Here is a 12,536-nt window from a genome sequence, read left to right on the forward strand (position 1 = left end):
TGTAATGTAAGCATTCACACATGCAAAAAATGGATTTCTTACTTGATTTTGACTTTCTTTTACTTACAGTCATGGCCGAAAGTTTTGGCACCATTGAAATTGTTTCAGAAAATGAAGTATTTCTTCCAGAAAACCATTGCAATTACACATGTTTTGTTATACACATGTTTATTTCCTACGTGTCTATTGGTTTGGGAGTGTCCACATACTCAAAGCTATTGGCAGATGGTCACAAGATATGTCCACTAGTACTAGAAATTGTGTGCCCCTCTGACTCCACAGGCAATTCTGTTATACCAAGTCAGACCCAATGGGAATGATCCAGGAGGCAAGAATTCCTCAGATGATTCACATGATAGTAATGGTGGCTGTAAGAGGTTTATTTCATTAGTGTCTTGGACAAGAGAGTCCTGAAATAGCAACCATCACTGTACAGCTCAAACTATTATTTGGTATAGACCAACTTGATACAGGATTGTACAAAGAGCGAGCTATGGGCAAATTCAGAGAGACAGAGAGGACTCCGCTGACCGTAAGAGCTTACATTCTAGAGGAGAGAAAGAACTCTGCTGACATAGAGCTTACACACTACAGAAAAGAGAGAGAGCCCTGCTGATCATAGAATCATAGAATGGTAGAGTTGGAAGGGACCTCCTGGGCCATCTGGTCCAGCCCTCTGCTCAAAGCAGGATTCACTAAATCATCCCAGACAAATGTCTGTCCAGCCTCTGTTTGAAGACTTCTATTGAAGGAGAACTCACCACCTCTTGTGGCAGCCTGTTCCACTCATTGATCACCCAAACTGTCAAAAAGTTTTTTCTAATATCTAATCTGTGTCTCCTCCCATTCAGTTTCATCCCATTGCTTCTAGTCTTTTCTTGTGCAAATGAGAATAAAGATGATCCCTCTACACTGTGTCAGTTCTTGAGATATTTGTAGACCGCTATTAAGTCTCCTCTCAGTCTTCTTTGTTGCAAGCTAAAGATCTTAGGGCCCCATCACACATAGCGACGCACCAGCGATCCCGACAACGATATGACCTTGTCAGGATCGCTGGTGAGTCGCTACATGATCGCTGGTGAGCTGCCAAACAGGTAGCTTCACCAGCGATCAGCACCAGCGACATGCGGGTAACAAGCGCCGCACGTCGCTTAGTTACCCGCTGTGTATGTTAGAAACCAGCGCGCTGGTGCAGGGAGCTGGTAACCAAGGTAAACATCGGGTTTCTAAGCGCCGCGCGGCGGTTAGAAACCCGATGTTTACCTTGGTTACCAGCTCCCTGCACCAGCGCGCTGGTTTCTAACGTACACATCGAGTTTCTAAGCGCCGTGCGGCGCTTAGAAACCCAATGTTTACCTGGGTTACCAGGCTCCAGCTCGCTGATCGCTGGTCTCCCGCCTGCCACACGCAGCGATGCATGCTGGCCAGCGGGAGACCAACAATCAAAAAAATGTCCAGGCCATTCGAGAACGATCAGCGATACCCGGCAGGGGGGCCGGTCGCTGATACCTGTCACACACAGCGATCTCGCTGGTGAGATCGCTGATGCATCACAAAACTTGTGACTCAGCAGCGATCTCGCTAGTGAGATCGCTGTGTGTGACGGGGGCTTTACACTCCACAGGAGAAAGAGAGGGCCCGCTGACAATAAGAGCTTAATCTCTACGGAAGAGAGAGGAGAGAGAGAGGAAAATGCTGATCATAAGAGCTTACACTCTACAGAAGAGAGAAGGCCAAGCCAATCATAAGATTTTATACTCTACACAAGAGAAAGGAAAACAACTCAGCTGCACAAACTGTGCTCAGCTGGGAACTGTTGATCTGTGATGGCTCAGGTACTGCCCCCCATGCAAGGAAGGATAATCATTAACAGGTCATAGTCGCAGGGGGACTTTTTTTTTCCCGAAAACCAAATTGAATCAAATCTCAAAATGTTTAAATTCATAAGAAACCGTGAATTTCAGGAAATTCAGCTCAAATTCCACTCTCCTTGGCTGGGACAACTTATCTGTAATTGCAATGTATATTTAAAACATAATTGGTGAGCTGGCATAATTTTTTCAACATACTTAAAACATACCATACTACTGTTTATAACAATATTGAAAACTATTAAAAATAAAGTAAACTAAAAGCAACTTTCGGTACTGCTGCTTCATATGTTCACTGAACGATCTGTAATATCTGCCTTTTCAGTGTGCAAAGGCGGCTACTGTTCTTGGCAGCATGAGTTCTGTTTACAGAGGGTAGTGCGCTGCCGATAAGAATCAAAATTTGTCCAAAACATAATTTCACTTAAAAAAAACAAATTTTTCTTGTTTGTCGATCGGCAGCTGGCAAAGACAGCACAATTGTACGTTCCTAGGAATGCCAGTCCACACTTTAATACACATAGTAAATTCATATAAAGTATTTGTTTACTAAGCTTCCCAGGCCCCACGGGCAATCAAACAGCAACGTTTCCAAGGGGCATCTGTAGCGGAAATGTGTATTAACCATGATTACACTAAAGAAAGATGCTGCTGGCTCTTACCTACAGTATCAATTCATTGCTGTAGAGCAGATGTAATAATTACACCAGTTTCTTAGACCAAATATTGTAAAACCGCCTAACGCAGCATTCTCAATTCAGAGAGTGGGAACAGTCTACAAGCCCCAACATCCAAGATATAGTGTAAAAGCATAAAACAAAATCCTCAACATATTTTCTATTACTTTCTTATTTTTTTCTTTAAACAATATAACAACGAAGATGAGAGCTATCACCCTGAAGTCCAGGACAGGAGAGAGTTTTCCACTCTTGGTGTTTTTAGCTTACATCAAATTGCTTAGATCGTATTGGCTGTCACAAATAAAAGGACCGTGCTATTAACAATGTTTCACCTCTAAATCCAAACAAGAATGTTTCCATTCACTGATAATAAGAAGGAATCATGAACATGTCAATTAGAAAAGCAAAGTAGAATAGATGATATTAAAATGATGACATTTATATACAGTCATAACAACCCCTTGCATATGATACTGATGAATATCAAATCAGCAGCTAGATGTAAACTCAGTGTGTAGCGGCTGTTGGCAAGAACTGGCGATCACCATCTATTCAATAGAACAGGAGCTGATCTGTAGTATGTTTATTACTATGATCATGCAATACAATTGTATTTTTCGATCTTTTTTTGTCTAACACTGTGGCGAATCATCGTATTATATGCGACATATTGGAAAAATAACTAATGTGGTGCCAATACTAAAACAATATTCCAAGGTAACACTATAGCATACACCCCACAATGTAGCAATCACCAATCCACAGAGATAACCACAAAACTATAAATATACAGTATATATATATTTATATATATATATTTATCATGCTGACCTTGTCATGAACCTTTTGTCCTTGCTCCATTGCATCCATAGGCTCCTGCTCCGTCGCCTCCCCACTGACCATCTTTCTCTGAATATGGGCATTTTGTTCCCTTAATGCAACAATCTGTAAATAAACATAAGTGATATTACAAAAAAAAAAATATAGAAAATAGCATTTGATTTGTAAATTGCAGGTAGAGAATTAAACTTGTCAACAGCAGGGATTTGTTGACCCAGACAAAATATATATATGTAAATTGTTTTTTGTTAATTACTAGTATAACACTAAGGGCTAATGTTTCTCCTTGTGGAGAGTGACATACAGTGCCTTGCAAAAGTATTCGGCCCCCGGGAACTTTTCAACCTTTTCCCACATATCAGGCTTTAAAAGTGGGGTGTGCAATATTACTTGGCCCCTTTACTTTCAGTGCAGCAAATTCACTCCAGAAGTTCATTGTGGATCTCTGAATGATCCAATGTTGTCCTAAATGACTAATGATGGTAAATATAATCCACCTGTGTGTAATCAAGTATCTGTATAATTGCACCTGCTCTGTGATAGTCTCAGGGTTCTGTTTGAAGCACAGAGAGCATCATGAAGACCAAGGAACACAACAGGCAGATCTGTGATACTGTTGTGGAGAAGTTTAAAGCCGGATTTGGATACAAAATTATTTCCAAAACTTTAAACATCTCAAGAAGCACTGTGCAAGCGATCATATTGAAATGGAAGGAGTATCATAACACTGCAAATCTACCAAGACCCAGCCATCCCTCTAAACTTTCATCTCAAACAAGGAGAAGACTGATCAGAGATGCAGCCAAGAAGCCCATGATCACTCTGGATGAACTGCAGAGATCTACAGCTGAGGTGGGACAGTCTGTCCATAGGACAACAATCAGTCGTACACTGCACAAATCTGGCCTTTATGGAAGAGTGGCAAGAAGAAAGCCATTTCTCAAAGATATCCATAAAAAGTGTCATTTAAAGTTTGCAACAAACTACTTGGGAGACGCACCAAACATGTGAAAGAAGGTGCTCTGGTCAGATGAAGCCAAAATCAAACTTTTTGACAATGCCAAACGATATGTTTGGCGTAAAGGCAACACAGCTCATCACCCTGAACACACCATCCCACTGTTAAACATGGTGGTAGCAGCATCATGGGTTGGGCCTGCTTTTCTTCAGAAGGGACAGAGAAGATGGTTAAATTGATGGGAAGATGGATGGAGCCAAATACAGGACCATTCTTGAAGAAAACCTGTTGGAGTCTGCAAAAGACCTGAGACTGGGATGGAGATTTGTCTTCCAACAAGACAATGATCCCAAACATAAAGCAAAATCTACAATGGAATGGTTCACAAATAAACGTATCCAGGTGTTAGAATGGCCAAGTCAAAGTCCAGACCAGAATCCAATCGAGATTATGTGGAAAGAGATGAAAACTGCTGTTCACAAACGATCTCCATCAAACCTCACTGAGCTCGAGCTGTTTGCCAAGGAAGACAGGGCAAGAATTTCAGTCTCTCGATGTACAAAACTGATAGAGACATACCCCATGCGACTTGCAGGTGTAATCGCAGCAAAAGGTGGCGCAACAAAGTATTAAGTTAAAGGAGTCGAATAATATTGCACGCCCCACGTTTCAGTTTTTGAATTTCGACAAAAATTTAAAATAACCAATAAGTTTCGATCAACTTCACAATGGTGCCCCACTTGTTGATTCTTCACCTAAAATTTACATTTGGTATCTTTATGTTTGAGGCATTATATGTGGGAAAAGGTTGAAAAGTTCCAGGGGGCCGAATACTTTCGCAAGGCACTGTATAGGCTCTGGCATGCCAATGTTAGGAGGATTACCGTATTCTCTGTGCAATGCTCCTCTGGTTAATTAAATATGCAAATAGCCTCTTCAGAAAGGAAGTGGACTTGAACTCTATCGCGCCACCTGTTGGTAGTAGCGATCCTACAAGTCACTATCAACTCTTTAATGGGCCTTGAAATGTGACTTAGGATAAAAGCCAAATCAGAATCTCAATTGGGAGACTCAGTGTTTTGGTTTATTGCCTTAAATCAGTGCAACGTATGAGGACTGATTGGCTACATGAGAGGCTCTGGACTCCAGAGCCTCTCACCTAGCCAAATCAGTTCTTACACAGTTCTCATAGGATAGGTCATCAATGTGTGATCGGCTGGGGTCAGAAACCCGGTACCCCCGCCGACCAGCTGTTTCTAGGTGGATGGGATAGGCCATCAATGTTAAAGTAGTGGACAACCTTTTAACCCCTTTCCTACATTGGACGTACTATTCCGTCCATGTGACCTGGGACCTAAGTCCCAAGGACGGAATAGTACGTCTAATGCGATCAGCGGCACTCACAGGGGGAAGCGCAGCTAATCGCGGCCGTGTGTCAGCTGATTATCACAGCTGACACCCGACACAATGTGTCAGGGGCGGTCACGGACCGCCCCCGACACGTTAACCCCTGGCACACCGCGATCAAACATGATCGCGGTGTACCGGGGATTAAAGGAAGCATCGGCAGGGAGGGGGCTCCCTCCGTGCTTCCCTGCGACCCCCACAGCAGTGCGATGTGCAGCGCCGCTGTGGGGGTCACCTTCCCTGCAGGTCCCCAGATCCAATATGGCGACGGGGACCTTCGGGGGCCTGCAGGGAGCTGGCTTCCTCACTGCCCGCAGGGCGCAGGCATGAGGAAGCCTGCAGCAGTGCCTGTGGCAGATCGCTGATCTGTCACAGTGATCTGTGATGTGACAGATCAGCGATCTGTCACAGGACAGTGATGCCCCCCATGGGACATTATAATAAAGTTAAAAAAAAAGTGTAAAAATAATTAAAAAAAAAAAAAATATTCCCCAATTCATTTTTTGAAAATAAAAAAAACCCAATAAAAGTACACATATTTGGTATCGCCACGTACGTAATGACCCACCCAATAAAACTGTCCCATTAGTTAACCCCTTTAGCGAACCCCTTAAAAAATAAAAAACGAAGCAAAAAATAATGATTTATTATCATACTACCAAACAAAAAGTGCAATAACGCACGATTAAAAAGACGCATATCAATATCCATGGTACCGCTGAAAATGCCATCTTGTCCAGCAAAAAACGAGCCACAACAGCGTCATCAGCAAAAAAATAAAAAAGTTATAGCTCGCAGAATAAAACGATGCAAAAATAATTATTTTTTATATAGAAATTGTTTTCATTGCATAAAACTGCCAAAACATAAAAAAATGACATAAATGAGGTATCGCTGTAACCGTACTGACCCGAAGAATAAAAACGCTTTATCAATTTTACCGCACGCGGAACAGTGTAAACGCACCCCCCCAAAAGAAATTCATGAAATGCTGGTTTTTGTTCATTCTGCGTCCCAAAAATCGGAATAAAAAGTGATCAAAAAATGTCACATGCCCGAAAATGGTACCGATAAAAACGTCAACTCGTCCCGCAAAAAATAAGACCTCACATGACTCAGTGGGTCAAAATATGGAAAAATTATAGCTCTCAATATGTGGTGATGCAAAAACTATTTTTACAATAAAAAGCGTCTTTTAGCGTATGACAGCTACCAAAAATAAAAACCTGCCATAAATAGTAAATCAAACCCCCCGTTATCACCCCCTTAGTTAGGGAAAAATAATAACATAACATTTTTTTTATTTCCATTAGGGCTAGGGTTAGGTTTGGAGTTAGAATTGGGGGAATTCCACTGTTTAGGTACATCAGGGGTTTTCCAAATGCGACATGGCTTCCTATCTCAATTCCAGCCAAAAAAGTTAAATGGCGCTGCTTCCCTTCCGAGCTCTGCCAAGTGCCCAAATAGTGGTTTACCCCCATATATGGGGTATCAGCGTACTCAGGACAAATTGTACAATAACTTTTGGGGGTCTGTTACTCTTGGGAAAATAAAAATTGGGAGTGAAAAGCTCATTTTTGTGGAAAAAATATGATTTTTTTAATTGTACGGCTGTACGTTATAAACTTCTGTGAAGCCCTTGGGGGTTCAAAGTGCCCACCACATATCTAGATAAGTTCCTTGGGGGGTCTAATTTCCAAAATGGGGTCACTTGTGGGGGGTTTCCACTGTTTAGGTACATCAGGGGCTCTCCTAAAGCAACATGACACCCGCAGACCATTCCATCAAAGTCTGCATTCCAAAATGTCCCACTTCAGGGGCTCTCCAAACGTGGCATGGCGTCCAATATGAATTCCAGCCAATTTTGCAGTGAAAAAGTCAAACGGCGCTCCTTCCCTTCCGAGCTCTGTCATGCGCCCAAACAGTGGTTCCCCCACATATCAGGTATCAGCGTACTCTGGACAAATTGCACAATAACTTTTGCATCCAATTTCTCCTGTTACCCTTGGTAAAATAAAAAAATTGAACCTGAAGTAATTTTTTTTGTGAAAAAAGTTAAATGTTCATTTTTTTTTAAACATTCAAAAAATTCCTGTGACGCACCGAAAGGGTTAATAAACTTTTTGAATGTGGTTTTGAGCATCTTGAGGGGTGTAGTTTTTAGAATGGTGTCACTTTTGAGTACTTTCTATCATATAGACCCCTCAAAGTGGCTTCAAATGTGATGTGGTCCCTAAAAATAAAATGGTGTTGTAAAAATGAGAAATCGCTGGTCAACTTTTAACCCTTATAACTTCCTAACAAAAAAAAATTTTGGTTCCCAAATTGTGCTGATGTAAAGTAAACATGTGGGAAATGTTATCTATTACATTTTTTGGTGCCATGTGATTTAAGAGCATAAAAATTCAAAGTTGGAAAATTGCAAAATTTTCAAAATTTTCGCCAAATTTCCATTTTTTTCACAAATAAACGCAAGTTATATCAATGAAATTTTACCACTATCATGAAGTACAATATGTCACGAGAAAACAGTGCCAGAATCACCGGGATCCATGGAGGCGTTTCAGAGTTATTACCTCATAAAGGGACAGTGGTCAGAATTGTAAAAATTAGCCCGGGAGTTAACGTGCAAACTACCCTTGGTAGTGCAGGGGTTAAAGAGCACCTTTCACCAAATTTTTCATCTTGAGCTGAACACATCATGAAAAAGTAGCTGCAGAGAGGAATAAAACATTTTTTTTTATTCTGCCTCTCCATTACTGGGATATTAGCAATCAAAGTATTTGGCATTTAACTTTTGTTACTTCCAAGTGGGTGTTATTAGATACTTTTCACTGGAGCTGTGTACTTCTCCCTGAATGATCAAAAAATAAGGGCAGCCTAGAGAACAGACAGCTTGAATAGTAAATCATCCAAAAAGCAAAAAGAAGCCATGTCTAAAATATAATAATTTTTATTGGGATATAATTAGAAAAAGTTATATTTAAAAAAATTAATATAATTAGTAAAAGTGAGGGCACTAGAGGAAATCACCACATCAAGGGGTAACATGCAGGATAATATCCAAAAAGTATACATGTGAGAGCTGCTTGGATAAATGCTAATGAGCAGATATTAGTGCATAGGACTTGTTACTTAGGGTACCGTTACACTTAGCGATGCACCAGCGATCCCGACAATGATATGGATCGCTGGTGCATCGCTAAGTGGTCGCTAGTGAGCTGCCACACAGGCAGATCTCACCAGTGACATCGCTGGGGTCGGGGATCGCTACTTACCTGTCAGACGCGGCGATCCTGACGTCCTCCCGCCCGCCTCCACGCGTCGCTCGTCGGCGCCACAGGAAGCGCAGCAGGAAGTGGCCGACGAGGAATGGTCCAGGACGTTCTCGCGCGACCAACGATGAGCAGCGGGGGAGCCGGTCGGAGGTAAGTATCACATGTAACGATATCGCTAGCAATATCGCTGCTACGTCACAAAATCGGTGACTTTACAGCGATATCGCAGTGTGTAACGGGGGCTTTATTTAAATAAAAGCCAGTGCGTTTCTCAGAAAGATAAACAAATACAAAGCAAACCGATAGCAAGCTTCAATAAGCATTTACCAAGAGTATAGCAATGTAAACAAGCCAATTAGCATAGACGGGAATAAACAGATAGGGTATGGCATAGCCAGTATGAGCCTGTAAGTAAGTTTGCTTTGTATTTGTTTATCTTTCTGAGAAACGCACTGGCTTTTATTTAAATAAGTAACAAGTCCTATGCACCAATATCTGCTCATTAGCATTTATCCAAGCAGCTTTCACATGTATACTTTTTGGATATTATCCTGCATGTTACCCCTTGATGTGGTGATTTTCTGTAGTGCCCTCACTTTTAATAATTATATTATTAAAATATTGTTATATTATTCTTTTTGCTTTTTGGATGATTGTCCCTGAATGAGTTGTTATCTAACAACGTGTGTCCAATATGAAAAATATGATGAAAGGACCTCTTTAAAAATGCAATAGTGGATGAGGTATAATATTACTGGGACAGGTGCTATAGCATTGGAGGGTACCTTGGATGCCAATATCTACATACTTGGCTTTCCAGGTCTTACAAATTCCATATGTAATATATATCACATATTACTAGAACAGGTAGTGATGCGTACGGGCTATTTTGCCTTTTTATGGGTAAACAAATTGTCCAATGCTTGGATCTATGAAAAAACTATAGTCGAGGACATGGTCTTGGGTTATTAAACTAGGGAAAAATTACTTTATACTTATGCATGGTATGAGAATTTATTGATATAAGACACACAGAATGTTTCTGTAAACTAGACCTCCGGCATACCTTCAAGAATCTCACAATTGAATATGGTACTAATACTGGTCTTTCTGTACTTGGTATGAAACATTAATGAAAAAGAAACAATCCCACAAAAAGGTTAAACAACATACATTACATTACAACTAGACCACTATGGCCACCATATGGCAGGCTGACAAAGACAATAACTACGTTAGAGTCGAAAATTTGTTAAGAAAGTAACAAAATCTATAAAGTAGTGAAGGTTTTAAGATCTTCTCTATAAAACCCAGTGAATGTAAGGTTACAGCTGAAATGTAGAAATGATGGCATATACTGCAGCAATGTCTTGGAATGGTCAACTTAAAGAATGTTGTTTGAGAGCAAACACTCCATATCTGGTGTTCATCATCTCCGCCAAGCGCAATGTATGCTTTTATGTAGATACTACCAATGTTACCTACACGGAAAGAATTGCTTTTTTCAATAGAACAAACCAGCTCTCTGTATATACGTGATTACTGTAAACTAGAGTGAAAGAAAAAGACTTTTTTTCCTGTAGTACTATAGTATACTAAAAGGCGTCCACGAAGGCTTAATGTGGAAGAGTGGATTAAGGCTTAAAGGAATGCTAATTTATTACAGTGCCCTAAAAAAATCCCAGCACTTCCTCCCTATTTTGCTTCACATTGCAATCAAAACTTTGAGGTATAACCTATATGGCCATAAGCATGTGGACTCCTGACAATCATACCTCTAGTCGATTGCTTGATTTCCCATTGCAACTGGAAAAGCAGTAATATGAGGTGGTTTCTCCTTTTGAGTCTTCACAAGCTTCCACTCATCCAAGAAGGCCTTTCTCAAGATTTATGAGGATATCTTTCATTATTCTATTAACGCTTCCCTAAAAACAATTGTGATGTCAGACACCAATATTGGAAGAAAACATGATTCACAATCAGAATTCACCCCAAATGTGAGCAATGGGCTGAGGTCAGAACTCTTTGCAGACCACTCCAGCTTTTCTATACCAAGTTTGCCAAGTCATGCCTTTGGACTTGCTTTGTGCACTGTGGAACCACAGTCATGCTGGAACAAAAAAGGCCCTTCTACAAACTGTTCCCACCAAAACTGGAGGTATACAGTTTTCTAAAAAAACACATGTAATTTATTGCTGCAGACATCAAGATTCATTCAGTTTCCAACGGTGGTGTGCTTCATACTACTCTAGCCGACATGTTGAATGGCGCATGGTAATCTAGACGTGTGCAGACACTTGTCCATGGAAACTCATTTAAGTAAGCATCTGACAATTGAAAACAACTTCAAGAAGGTCTTGACACATAATTCTTGTGCTTATATTTCAGGAGTTTGACACGCAAATACTGATGAAGTACAGATCATAAATACTGATCTGTAGAGCTGAGCGAAACGGGTCGAAAAAATTCAAAAGTCGCCGACTTTTGGCAAAGTCGGGTCTCATGAAACGAAACCCGACCCTAGGATGAGGTCGGCCACGAGGTCGGCGACTTACGCGCCAAAGTCGCGTTTCAAAAGTTTGTTTTGCACTCGTTTTCAGCCAATCAGGATCCACGGACACTGTGGGCAACGTGATGACATAGGCACGGGTCACCACCATCTTTCAGAAGGGCATGCAAGTGATTGGCTTGCTTTGGTGGGCGTCACAGGGGGTATAAAAGGGCGTGCACGCCGACCGCCATCTTACTTCTGCCGATCTTAGCATAGGGAGAGGTTGCTGCTGATTCTGTAGGGAGAGCGTTAGGCAGGGAAGAAGACAAAAAAACTGCTTCTGCTGCTAGCAATTTGGCCTGCACAACACACCAGTCACTGTGTGTGCAGTGCAAGGGGAGGCTATATAGTGGTGTATCAGTGGTGTTGGTTGTTGGGCTGCCTTCTAAGGCTTCCTGACAGGCTGGCATTGCTGTTTACCCACTGCTCCGCAAACTGCTTTTTTAAAAGCAATCCAATCTCCCTTATCCTCTAGTCACTTTGGTCACAGCTGCGCCATCGAGCCTGTCACATAGCGCTCAGATATTCATTGGGCCTCAAACTGCTTAAGCAATCCCAATTTTTTTTTTTTGTCCTGCTGAGAAGAAAAAAAAACTGCTTCTGCTGCTGATAGCAATTTGGCCTGCACAACACACCAGTCACTGTGTGTGCAGTGCAAGGGGAGGCTATATAGTGGTGTATCAGTGGTGTTAGTTGTTGGGCTGCCTTTTAAGGCTTCCTGACAGGCTGGCATTGCTGTTTACCCACTGCTCCGCAAACTGCTTTTTTAAAAGCAATCCAATCTCCCTTATCCTCTAGTCACTTTGGTCACAGCTGTGCCATCGAGCCTGTCACAAGCGCTCAGATATTCATAGGGCCTCACACAATCCAAAAGTGTCCAGTGTCCAAAAGTGTGTGCAGACATTCAAAATCTCACTTATCCTCTAGTCACTTAGGTCACAGCTGTGCCAT

General features: G+C 41.5%; 1 protein-coding gene across 7 annotated transcripts in view; it reads right to left on the reverse strand.

The window, feature by feature from the left end:
* The window catches only part of PPFIA2 (PTPRF interacting protein alpha 2), a 592,307-nt gene that overhangs the window by 190,861 nt on the left and 388,910 nt on the right, over positions 1-12,536 (reverse strand). For all 7 annotated transcript variants that reach the window (XM_073556977.1, XM_073556976.1, XM_073556979.1 and 4 more), the window contains one exon: positions 3,383-3,496. In XM_073556977.1, the coding sequence (XP_073413078.1) occupies positions 3,383-3,496 (114 nt within the window). The remainder of the gene's footprint in view (positions 1-3,382; positions 3,497-12,536) is intronic.

The sequence above is a fragment of the Dendrobates tinctorius genome, unplaced genomic scaffold, assembly GCF_039654945.1.
Source record: "Dendrobates tinctorius isolate UK_male_01 unplaced genomic scaffold, ASM3965494v1 ptg000241l, whole genome shotgun sequence".
Taxonomy (NCBI): Eukaryota; Metazoa; Chordata; class Amphibia; order Anura; family Dendrobatidae; genus Dendrobates; species Dendrobates tinctorius.